Here is a 12,697-nt window from a genome sequence, read left to right as displayed (position 1 = left end):
TTATATTATATTATATTATATTATATTATATTATATTATATTATATTATATTATATTATATTATATTATATTATATTATATTATATTATATTATATTATATTATATTATATTATATTATATTATATTATATTATATTATATTATATTATATTATATTATATTATATTATATTATTACGTCTTCTCGACATAATGTTAACCAACACAAACAAGCTACAGCGTTTGAGGGCGGGGTCAAGTTGCTCATGGCCATAGTTTAGGAGGTAAATATGGCGAAAGTCAAAAAAAATGTTGTAGATAAACTGACGTTTAACTAACCATGCTACGTGCAATGAAATACAGTTTGCTCTGCAAGAGACAAACACTGACAGATTGCACCATGAAAATGACCATTATATTTCATTTAGCAGACATTATAAATAATAGTTGAGACTGAAAGTCACTGTATAATTCATACGCTGCTCACAACACCCTAGAAACATGCTAGCCACCACATAAGCAACCACAACAACAATGCTAGCATTTTAACATGGGCAAATTTCACCCATAGGAATCCAATAGATATTAAAGCTGTATTGTCGTATTGCTGACATAAAAGAAGAAAATGAAGGTGAAGAAGGGAAAGACATCCTGTTTGCCCAACGTGCTGAAGAAGAAGAGAAGGAAAGAGTCAAGTGTAATCTTTAGAGATTACAAATTTCCCAATGTGTAATCTTGTCGACTGGCACGAGGCAACTCAGACTGAAAAATTAAAGGGGTCATGAACTGCTTTTTTAAAATTATTTTGTACTGTTCTCTGAGGGCCACTGTTTTGACCCCCTCATCAGAGCGCTCTGTTTGAATAGACGTGACGGACTGTAGACTCGGAAGTAAACGCCACTGCTATAATTCATCCACTCTTTCCTAATGTTGGAATCAGAAGGAAGGCGATGCAAAGTTTCGTTTGCAAAGTCGTTTGATTTCTGTGTTTGATTTCTACGTTTGCCTCTCGTTATTTACACTACATGCTTGAATCGCTGGGCGGAGCTAAACAGGCAGTGATGTAGAATCGGTGGGTGGGGCTAAACAGGCAGTGATGTAGAATCGGTGGGTGGGGCTAAACAGGCAGTGATGTAGAAGCAGGCGTTGATCTTCTTCTGCGGAGGCAGAGTTTAGCCACACTAGTACAATGACCTCTTATATGTCAAAAGATCAAGAGAATTTGGATTTCTCAGTTCAGGACCCCTTTAATGGCAAGAGACGAGGTGAGAAAGACAAACTGAGAGCTGCAGATGTGGAGGTGTGCCATCGCTGGAGTTTCACAGATAAGAGTTTTTACATCAACAATCATGTTGACTGAAAGGATAGTCCTGAGTGTACGGCATTCACTTGAAGCCAGCTTCTCCTGTTGCCCTTCACTGGATGATCAAACACTCAGAAAAGTCTTAAAAATGTGAAAATTGAAATAATAAAAAGAGCTGACCTGGAGCTCAAATACATGAACCGTAAGTCTTGAATAAAATATGGCTTTAGCTCTAATCCAAAACCTAGTGAGCTGCATTTTTATGATTATTAATGCATCATGTTGTTATCTTAGCAAATATGCTAATGCCCAAAACATTGCTGTCTCACATGAATCATTAACTGCCTGATACGGTTACCCAGTTAAGGAAAAGTTATCTGGTCTTTACTAATGTTCTCAAAATATATTTATTCATTGCCCATGGAGCCTTTTATTTCTGAATGTTTTAAAACATTACCTTTTTTTTATTCAAAAATAACATTCCTATAATGTTTGCATGTTCCCTTAATTTTCTTACTACAAAGAAAAAAGTTTTTTTTAAACATTTTGAACGTTCAGAAAACATTCAAAAATAATGTTTTCATAATGTAATGAAACGTTAGCAAAACGTTGTTCGAAAATATTTAGTTTGCCGGGAAAGTTATCAGGTCTTTAATAATTTTCTTAAAACGTTAGCACAAAAACTTGAATAAACAAAAACTGTATATTTATACATCATTCATGGAATATGTATTTCTGTAACATTTTAATTGGTTTTTAAAATGTTTCAACTTGTTTGAGAACATACATTCAAAAGTAACGTTCAGTTCAGCAAAATTATCAAATGGAATGTTCCCTTATAACAAAAAAAAAGAAGAAGGTTTTAAAACTTCAAAAAAAAAAACTGGAATGTTTGGAATGTTCAGAGAACATTTAAAAGTAACGGTACTTAAATGTTTGCAAATTTAAAAATGGAATGTTCTCTTAGCATTCACATAACCAAAAAAAAAGAAAACATTTTAAAAAACTGGATGTTTTGAATGTTCAAAGAACATTTAGAAGTAACGTTTTCATAAATTTATGGGAACATTAGCAAAGCGCTCTTAGAACATATTTTTATGTTTTATGCTAAATTTTGTTTTGCTATTCGGCCCGAATCAGTTTTCTAAAGTGTTTTTGAAAAATCACATACCCTGCCTTTAATGTAAATTCCAACGTTTATTAATGCATTATTAAAATCACAAGTTGTGCTTGTTAACATTAGTTAATGCACTGTGAATTAACATGAACGAACAATGAACTAATACATGAACTAATGGAACCTTATTGTAAAGTGTTACCAATTAATTGTCTGAATCTGAAGGAATATGTCACATTTAAACTACTAACACAGGTGAAATGACTTCAAATCTCTTTGTGTGTGCTTAAAAATCAGTTGATTCCACAGTCATAAAAAGGAGCGACATCAAACACCTCAGTTCAGATTCTCTCTTTAAATGATGTCTGACTGAGACTCGAAACTTAGAAAGCCAAACAAACAGAACATCCATGGCTAAAAATAGACTTTTAATTTGGGTTCGAGGGAATTTAATGAGAACAAGCGCAGTCAGAATAACAGCCGTAAGTCCGGGACAGAGTGCGCTAGGAAGAACACGAGTGTCAGCTAAACGCAGGCCTTTCTCTCCGGACCAAAGCTGATTAAAACTTCCACAAGTGAACAGCAAAGTCAAATTAAACCCTCGCTTAAATCTCACTGGAGTTACAAAAAACAGTCTGGCATGGAGTTAAAATCTCCTCAAAGCTCTTAGTACACACTTCTGTGAGGTTTTCCATCTGCTGATTAACCAAAAACACATGATAATTCCTAGTGGGTCATTAGTGGCGTCTCAAAGAACCTGAATATAATCCTCAGCGCTCAATCCAACGCTACTGGCACATCAGACCATGAGCACATGCCAACACATGACAAGCCTCCAATATCCGATACTGTGCTATTCACAAGGTACTTCAAAGAGCATCACGGTATGATCATGGTAGTTGCTGAAGTGCTCATTTATCTGCTGCAGATGGCCTTGCAAGCGAAAGCATTTGTCGAGATGCTCATCTCACCTGGCTCTGTGCAGTTCTTCACCTCCGTCGCATTATCAGGAGTGGAGGACATCAGCCGTCGACCCCAGTGATCATGTGATTCCATGTGCGACTCCTCCACAATCATACCATGACCTGCAAAAACAAAACACTTGTCAAATCACTAGACAATAAAGAAAGAAAGTCATAAATGATGACAGAATGATCAATTATCAAATGAGTGAAACATCACTTTAAATAGCTCATTTCAGACTATCATTCTCAAAAAGAAGTTGTTATAAAATTGACAATTATTTAAAGGGGTCATATGATGCGATGACTCTGTTGCCCTTTTGGGCTTGAACTGATGGTAAAACTAACGACATTATTAACTGTCTTGATATTTACTTTGAAAGCTGAAGCTCGCGATTATGGTAAGTGGCGTTACATTTCCGACGAGTGCTTGTGGTGTTCGGCCTATCACAATGCACTGGGTCAGCTGGCCAATCAGAGCAGACTGCGCTTGTCAGAAGAGGGGGCTTTATTGAAAACGACGTGTTTGAGAGAGGCGGGGCATACAGGACCTACAATAATGTACAGTATTTGAAAAATAATGTGTTTTTTGAACATTAAAGCATGTCAACATATTCTGTTACACCAAATACACAAAATAATGATCTTTAAAATAGCATCATATGACCCCTTTAAAAGCACAATGATTACTTTCATCTTATATTTTGGGGTTACGCAGTCACAATAAGCAACACTGTTTGATTATGATATTCACCTCACATTAAATATTAGCCATATTGAATACAAATATTAAATATTGTTAAATGTAATTATTGCAATTAATTTATTAAATTATTATCTTAAATGAATATTTGTACATGTATTGACATTAAATATAATTTCAAATATTAAATTAAATTATTGTAACTACATTATTAAATGAAAAATTTATATTTGTACATATTAACATTAAATATAATTAATATTGTTTTAAATATAAACCATTAATAAATGAATCGTAAATAGAATAGAATAAATTACTAAATTAAATTATTAAAATTAATATCATATTAAATTGATCTCTTAAAAGTAATACTTTTACATGTATTAACCATGTTAGCCATATTAAAATATTAACCATCAATAAATATAAACATTAAATATTATTTCTGCTACCATCAGCATAGAATCAAACACTAATTAATTCAGCACTCAAACTACTTTATACAAGCCTAGAGCGCAGTTAAATCTCATTAGCGTCAAAAAAAAAAAAAAAAAATTTGAGTAATAAAGCAGACGACATTTGACTTTAGTGTGCTCAGCTTTAACGTAAAAGAAACATTTCCTTCAGTGAACGCCTGAGCAGCGCCGGCAGCGTTTGCTCCACTGCAGGTGTTTCCTTCAATCACAGGGTGTCAGTTAAAGTAAACCGGCCTAAATGCGGTCCAAACGACTGATGAGACTCTCATAGAGCACCTGAGCAGCTCCAGGCCAGAGACATTTCTCAAAGAGCTTCAGAGCAAGCATGTCAATAAAAGGAAGAGATTTTCACTTTCCCTCAGTTGCTTCCTGAGTGTTCGGGAAATTACACTGAGATCACACTTTAAAGACTTTTTAGTCTATAATTAAGAAAGACTGGGGAAAATAATATAATTAACATGGAAAAACAGGGAGAGAGGAGAGTGACAGTTTTGCATTTCTTTTCTCCTGAAGCTACAGATGAAGAGGAGGAAAACAGGATTTGCCTGATTAGAAAGGGAGGGCTGAATATATTCCCTCCGTCTTTGATCTTTCTTTCCTAAACCATTATGAGAAAAGCAATGAGTCTGACATTCACAATCCACACAAACACAAGTGACTGTCATGAGCAGATGGTAGAGAAAGGAGCCGTTTCTGATAACAGATTTGCTATTGTCTGGATGCTATCAGTGCAGAATAATCGTTTAAGCTTCTTGTTTTTATTGTAATTAATGCCTTTCAGAAGGCTTGCATTTAATTTAAGAATTACATTTGGGTTTGAGATATGGGCGTGAATGACATCTCAAATCAAGCCGCTTGTTTTTGCTCGTCTAGAAGATCAAACTTTTCACTTGGTAGATGATAGACATGCAGAAAAATCCTACAGACTTGCTTCTCACTTGAGAGAGTCGACGAGCTTTGCTTGCCTTGCGCATTTGGACATTTGAATTTTTAACCAGATACAGAAGGCTGCTATAGAAGACTCAGATGAATAAATTTTGCATGAAATCTGAACATTTGTGCATCTGTGAACAAATAACAGTACATGATGCAGTGTTATTTTAGTGTATGACTGTAAAAATATTATCAGTAAGTCATTTCAACTTATGTTTTTACATTACTTTAACTCATCAAAATAAGTTGAGCAATTTCAACTTTTTTTTAAAGTCAAATGAAATTCAACTTGATTTTTTTTAAACAGTTTAATGTAATTTAAGTGGAAAAGACTTGTACAACCAAGTTGATTATACTTAAAAAATTAAGGCAGCAATTGAACTTAAGTTTTTAAGTTGAAATAGTTGGATTTTTTTTTGTGTAATATTAAAGTTTTTATTAAATATTTTGAATTAGTTATTTTTTTATATTATCCTTTTTCATATTAATTTTAGTTAAAGTTTTAGTCATTTTGACGTGTGTGTAATATATTTGTATGTATATATATATATATATATATATTAAAATAAGAATTATTGCTTTGGCAACTAGCTTTTTATATATATTTTATATACAATTTTTTATATATATTTTCTTTTATTTCAGTTAATGTTTATTGTATTTCAAATAATAAAATTGTTTTATGGTTTTAGTTTGAGTTAACTATAATAACCCTGGTATGATGCCATTCACCATGTAAATATACTCCATTAGTGGCAAACAATTTAGCAAGCAGTCAAATTATTTGCAATTTATAAACAGGAATTGATTGTTTTGTTGCTTTCATTGTTGCTTTCATATCATGAATCCATAAATTGTTTCAATTTTTTGTTTTTATCAGTGCTCATCTGTTACTTTGCATTTTATTTTGGTATCTTTGGGATACTATTATAGTTTTTATTTTATTATAGTTGTTATTATTATTAGTGTGTGTGTGTGTGTGTGTGTGTGTTTCTATTTTAGTTTAATTTTAGTTAACAATAAAACCCCTTTCATAAACAAGTTATAAGCTGGTAAATGCTTCCTGGTAAATAGTCTTTGTTCTAAAAAATACAAATTGGACAAATACCTAAGAAAATGAGTATTAAAGTAATAAAAAGCTATTAAGCTAAATAAAATAAAGCTATTATGACCTTTAATCATTTAAACCTTTCTTTAAAATCATATAGGGGGAATATTCTGCTCTGTTCTATGTGTGCATGTAAGATGCATGACTTGACAGTTAAACCCATAAAGCATCATGAGCTTTTGATCAGTTCAGTGATATATGCATGTGCTGTTCAGTTCATATCACGATCTGAGCTCAATGTTTCACGATACCAGAGGAATGTGACTTTCATTTGCCCCAGAGGAATCAGACGGCACACTTCACACACATGCCTGACCATAAAAGACAAATCACCAGAGAATTGTGCATTTAAAATCTGACCATGTGTGCATAACGGACCCAACATACCGTCTCCGTCTCACACTGCAGCATATGAGACAGAGCATCGCCACCAACACACACACACACACACACACACAACCTTATGAGCTGACTACCTACACATATGATGCGCACACATGCAGTCTAGATGGGCAGCTCACTAGGTTTGAAGACACAGTCCTAGTGAAGCCACCTCTATAGATGCGTCTCATAAGAACAGGTGCGTCTGCCTCTATTATAGCTCATAGCACACAAATGTTAATACACATCCAAAAATGTGCAGGGCAAACATTTATGATTATGATTCATATAAACCACAAGCAGGATAATGTCACTAATGAATTTTATAGAACTGATTTTATGTAGATCATTGACCCTGAAACATACACACCTGTTCGTATGTCTACACACAATGATGCACATTTCTATATTTCATATTTGTATTTAAGGACAGCTGTCCATTTCATATTCTTCATAATTTGTGTATAATGTCATGCCAAAAATGTATTGAAGTATGTGTGCAAGATTGCAAATGAAATTTATAACATAATTTGGAAATGATGGGATCAAATCATTTTAGACATTTTCAGTAAAAACTCAAATTCATTATTATTTCTAAATAAAATAAAATCAAATAACAATAATATGATATATAATATTATATTAATTATAAATAATATTATTTACAATTAATACATTCAAATATGTTTATATTTTAGATTAAGTAATAAATAACTTGTTTTTATAGTTAATTCTTGGAGGTTACTGATCTCATTAATTATAAATTCAATTAGTAATGCTGTAAAGGATGTATGTGAGAGGGACAAACAAAATAAAAAATAGGAATATGTTTATCAACAAACACTTTTAAGATAAATATAGAATTGCATTAATAGTTTGATTTGAAATTAATATTAAAAGGGGAATTTAAGTATCCCAGTGCTGGCTCTATAATATATGATAGAAATTCAGTAAGTACTGTAAAGGATGTATGTGAGAGGGACAAACAAAAGGAACAAAATAGGAATATATTTATTGACTAACACTCTTAAGATAAATATATAATTGCAGTTCAGTTTAATTTCAAATCCATTTCAGTTCAATTTAGAATAAATATTAAAAAGGGAATTCAAAAATGCCATTACTGGTTTTAATGATGATATAAATTCAGTTAGTAATACTGTAAAAGATGTATGCATTGTAAGATGGACAAACAAAACGAAACAAAAAAAAAGAATATGTTTATTGAATAACACTGTTAAGATAGCTATAGAACTGTATTAATAGTTTAATTTATAATAAATATTAAAAAGGGAATTTCTGGCTCTAATTTACGACAGAAATTCCAATGTCAATGCTTAAGTTTTTTTTTTGTTTTTTTGTTTTTTTGCTAAACTCAATCAAAAGCTATATTTTTGACACTGAACACTTCTAATATAGGCTACTAATACTCCCATTTATGAATCTCACCGAACCGATAAGGGTAGATTAGTGATCCGTATCCATATGGATGCATTTAATTTCTGTTCCTCTTATTTGCATGAACTGTCCATTTCTAATTTAACGTCTATGTCACCTGGAAAGTCAAATTCCCTCCTCTACCTGTCCACTGTGATAGTGATCGCCGCTCTGTCTGGGACATCTGAGGGCTATGAGTGACACCCAGAAGCCGGTTCTGCTCGGACTCACCTGTCCTGGTCAGGATGGTCGACATGCCCCACGCCACGAGCAGAACACTGCAGACCAAACACACCTGCGCCAGCAGCATCTCCCTCCTCTTACGCACTTTGAACATCTTGGCGATGATGGATTTCTTGGAGACCGTCGTCATGGTGCGGTCCTGATGCTGCTCCTGATCCGCGCTGGTCATCGTCGCGGCTTCAATGAGCGCCGAAACGCGCGATGCGCAACCGGAGAGAGAGCACGATCAGAGGTCTGGATCCAGATACAGCAGCGCAGAATCCCAGCCTTCACCGTCCCAGATCCCTGCTCTCATCAGATTCCTCCCCGCCGCATTGCAACAACGCTGGAAACGTTCAAATCCCGCCTGCACGCATCCTGCGGCGCCGCATGCGTCTGCCGTGAAGCGCGCGCGTGTGAATAACATCGGTCTCAGGTGATGTCCTTCGGTCCCTCTGCTTGCGAAAGCATTCCCACTCTTCCCATCTGGATCGTCGGGAACTTTGCGCTCCTCTGATGTCCACCGGAGACACGTGACGTTCTGCGATCCGGTGCTTTCACGGCGGTCCAGCTGAAGCGACGCGTGACCGGCACCTACCGAGAGAGCGAAAGCATTTCACATGAGCACTGACATGTTATCATGTGCATGCATACTTTCATTAATGCTGATATTCCTGATTTTAAATCTGAATGAATATGTAAATTATATGTAAATTATTATGATTAGAAAGTTCCAATATGTTTATAATACTAATTCAAAGTTGTTAATCTTGTGTTTTATATTCCTGAATATATAGTTACAAAAGTAAAGTATAATTTACAAAAGACCAGTGAATCCAAACATATAATAGATTTGAATATGAATACATTTATAAATAAAACCTAAAATATACAGTTGTACATTTCTGTATGAAAATGTACAAATAACACTGCCATTCAAAAGTTGTTTTTTTAAGTATTGTATTTCTTTTTTAAGAAATTGATACTTTTATTTAGCAAGCACACATTAAATTATTCAAAAGTGACATTAAAGTCATTTATAATGTTATAAAAGATTTACGTTTCAAATAAATGCTTAATGTTCTAAATTGTTCTTGTCATCTCTCTATTCATCAAAGAATCTTGAAAAAAAAAGTATCACGGTTTCCACAAAAATATGAAGCAGCACAACTAATAATAATAATGTTTCTTGAGCAGCAAATCAGCATATTAGAATGATTTCTGAAGGATCATGTGACACTGAAGACTGGAGGAATGATGCTGAAAATTCAGCTTTGATCACAGGAATAAATTACATTTTAAAATCTATTCAAATAGAAAACAGTTATTTTAAATTGTAATAATTATTCACAATTTTACAGTTTTTTACTGTATTTTTGATGCAATAAATGCAGCCTTGATGAGCAAAAGAGACTTTTAAAAACATAAAAAAATCTTAGCGAAACTTCTTAATGGTAGTGAAGCTCAAACACCTAAAACGAAAATCAGTGGTCAAATACACACAAAGTGTCACATTAAGGGTGTGAATGTGTCACAAGAAGGTCAGATATAAAGTGTGTGTGTGTGTGTGTGTGTGACATGCTGTGTTAACATCTACCTTTATTTCAGTTACACAATGACCTTGAAGGTCAAATGTTGGTTTCAGACATGCATGGTGCTTCATCTAGACATATACAACCTGCACTGCTACATTAAGTGTCACGCCTCATACTGTCACCTCATATCTCTTCTATATGCTATTTATGAGCCTATAAATAAAACAGCACTGTCATTTTGTGCAACCCAAATTTACCTAGATATCTGAATTGCTACAAATGAATCTAAGTCCTAATAGAAAATAATTTTTTTTTTTTTTAATTATTAGAGAAAAAAGGGGGGAAAACATCAACATAAAACATTTCATAAACCATATATATACAGTGGGTACGGAAAGTATTCAGACCCCCTTAAATTTTTCACTCTTCGTTATATTGCAGCCATTTGCTAAAATTCCACCAACGTTTACCATCCAACCTGATAGAACTGGAGAGGATCTGCAAGGAGGAATGGCAGAGGATCCCCAATTCCAGGTGTGAAAAACTTGTTGCATCAAAAAGACTCATGGCTGTATTAGATCAAAGGGGTGCTTCTACTAAATACTGAGCATTTTTCAGTTTTTCTTTTTTAATAAATCTGCAAAGATGTCAACAATTCTGTGTTTTTCTGTCAATATGGGGTGCTGTGTGTACATTAATGAGGAAAAAAAATTAACTTAAATGATTTTAGCAAATGGCTGCAATATAACAAAGAGTGAAAAATTTAAGGGGGTCTGAATACTTTCCGTACCCACTGTATATATATATCTCAGTGTCCTTGTCCCAGGTCTGCTGTCCTTTGCTGTCACAGTACTGTTCAGCAGACAGAATCCACTCCTATTAACCAGCTTTAATAATGCCAGCATTTGCCTTAATTAGCCCGATTCTACTATAACAATAGTGTTCAATTAAATGCTGGTCAATTTTGATAATGGAAACTTTTAATTCTCCCATGCAATACAATTATAAAGCATACAGACACAGAGGAACGTGAGATGTGACCTCCAGAGAATGAGGACATTCACAGCCTCACCGTCTCACCGTCAGGATGATATACTAGAGTAATAAAACACCTGGACACATCAGCATTATTCTGCTCAAGATCACACAGGTGTCCTGAAGCAGAGAAGCACATTAACATCTCCATCATCCACTAACCACAAACATACAGAATACTGACTCTACATGTTCAACATTACATCTGTAGTTTTGGCATATTATACCCAATACATTTAGTTTTTTTGTAAAATGTTTTGCTTGAAAAGTTTGCTTATGCTACCATTCTTCAAAATGAATGAACTTTCTATTCAAATATTTGAGGGTCGGTAAGATTTTTAAAATGTTTTTGAAAAGTATGATTCTTCAGAAATCATTCTAATATGCTGATTTGCTGCTCAAGAAACATTTATGATTATTATCAATAATCAAACAGTTGTGCTGCTTCATGTTTTTGTGGAAAATGTGATACATTTTATTTTTCAGGATTTTTTAATGAATAGAAAGTTCAACAGAACAGCATCTATTTGAAATAGAAATCTTTTGTAACATTACATTTGTCTTTAATGTCACTTTTGATCAATTTAATGTGTCCTTGCTAAATAAAAGTCTCTCAAAATATTTTACTGACCTCAAACTTTTAAATGGTAGTGTATTAAAATAGAAAAGTTGTTTTAAATTGTAACAATATTTCACAATATTACTGTTTTTACTGTATTTTTTTATCAAATAAATCTTTGGTTTTCTTTCAAAAACTTCTCTAAAAAATTGTGCCCTAACCCAAACTTTTGAACAGTAGTGTGTATGATCTTTTAGTCATCCCAGTACTTTTTGGGGCATCTAAATACATCTGCAAAGTAAAAAACATTTTAAGACTTTAAAAATAGGTACAATGTGCTCTGTGTTCACAAGTTCATGCATTTGATTATTTTGTTTGCAGGGGACACAATTTGCGTGTCCTCGCCATATGGAAATATTTTGAAAATGATGTGAGGAAGTGAACAAGCTCTGAAATACAGAATTAAAAATCTATTGTTATTTGCTATTATTACAGAAACATCGCAGTAATCTGTGAGACTTTAGAAAGGCAGCATCACTTTCACTCTTAAAAATAAAGGTTCTTTATTTGGCATCGATGGTTCCATGAAGAACCTTTAACCTCCATGGAACCTTTCCATTGATCAAAAGGTTCTTTATTGTGAAAATAGGTTATTTTAGGTTATTAAAATGTATTTCACATTAAGAAAACAATGGTTTTAAAGGTGTATGTAATTTCTTGACTGTGCTAAATCATAAAAATACCATAATATATTTGCAGATGTTTAGGAAACATGCTAAGTTCACATACTGTTTTTCTCCAAAAAACAACGCCACAGCCAGTTATTCTTATCAAATGTGCATTCCATGTCAGAATGTCTGTTTTTGTTTTGGTCTGTGTGACTCCGCCCACTGTAGTATTTTGACACTCCGGGTTGTCAGTTGGTGGAAAACACAGCATACTGCAGCC

General features: G+C 33.7%; 1 protein-coding gene across 1 annotated transcript in view; it reads right to left on the bottom strand.

Annotated features, from left to right (window-relative positions):
• slc24a4b (solute carrier family 24 member 4b) overlaps positions 1 to 9,155 on the bottom strand; it is a 44,058-nt gene extending 34,903 nt beyond the window's left edge. Inside the window, exons 1-2 of the mRNA XM_016526799.1 lie at positions 8,630 to 9,155; positions 3,370 to 3,483 (exon numbers count right to left, since the gene is read on the bottom strand). Coding sequence (XP_016382285.1) covers positions 3,370 to 3,483; positions 8,630 to 8,810 — 295 coding nt within the window. The 5' untranslated portion in view covers positions 8,811 to 9,155. The remainder of the gene's footprint in view (positions 1 to 3,369; positions 3,484 to 8,629) is intronic.
• Positions 9,156 to 12,697: the final 3,542 nt, after the last annotated feature.

This window comes from Sinocyclocheilus rhinocerous, unplaced genomic scaffold, assembly GCF_001515625.1.
Source record: "Sinocyclocheilus rhinocerous isolate Xijiao unplaced genomic scaffold, SAMN03320098_v1.1 scaffold303, whole genome shotgun sequence".
NCBI classification, from domain to species: domain Eukaryota; kingdom Metazoa; phylum Chordata; class Actinopteri; order Cypriniformes; family Cyprinidae; genus Sinocyclocheilus; species Sinocyclocheilus rhinocerous.
The sequence above is the reverse complement of the archived record's forward strand: the minus strand, read 5'-3'. Positions and strand labels throughout refer to the sequence as shown.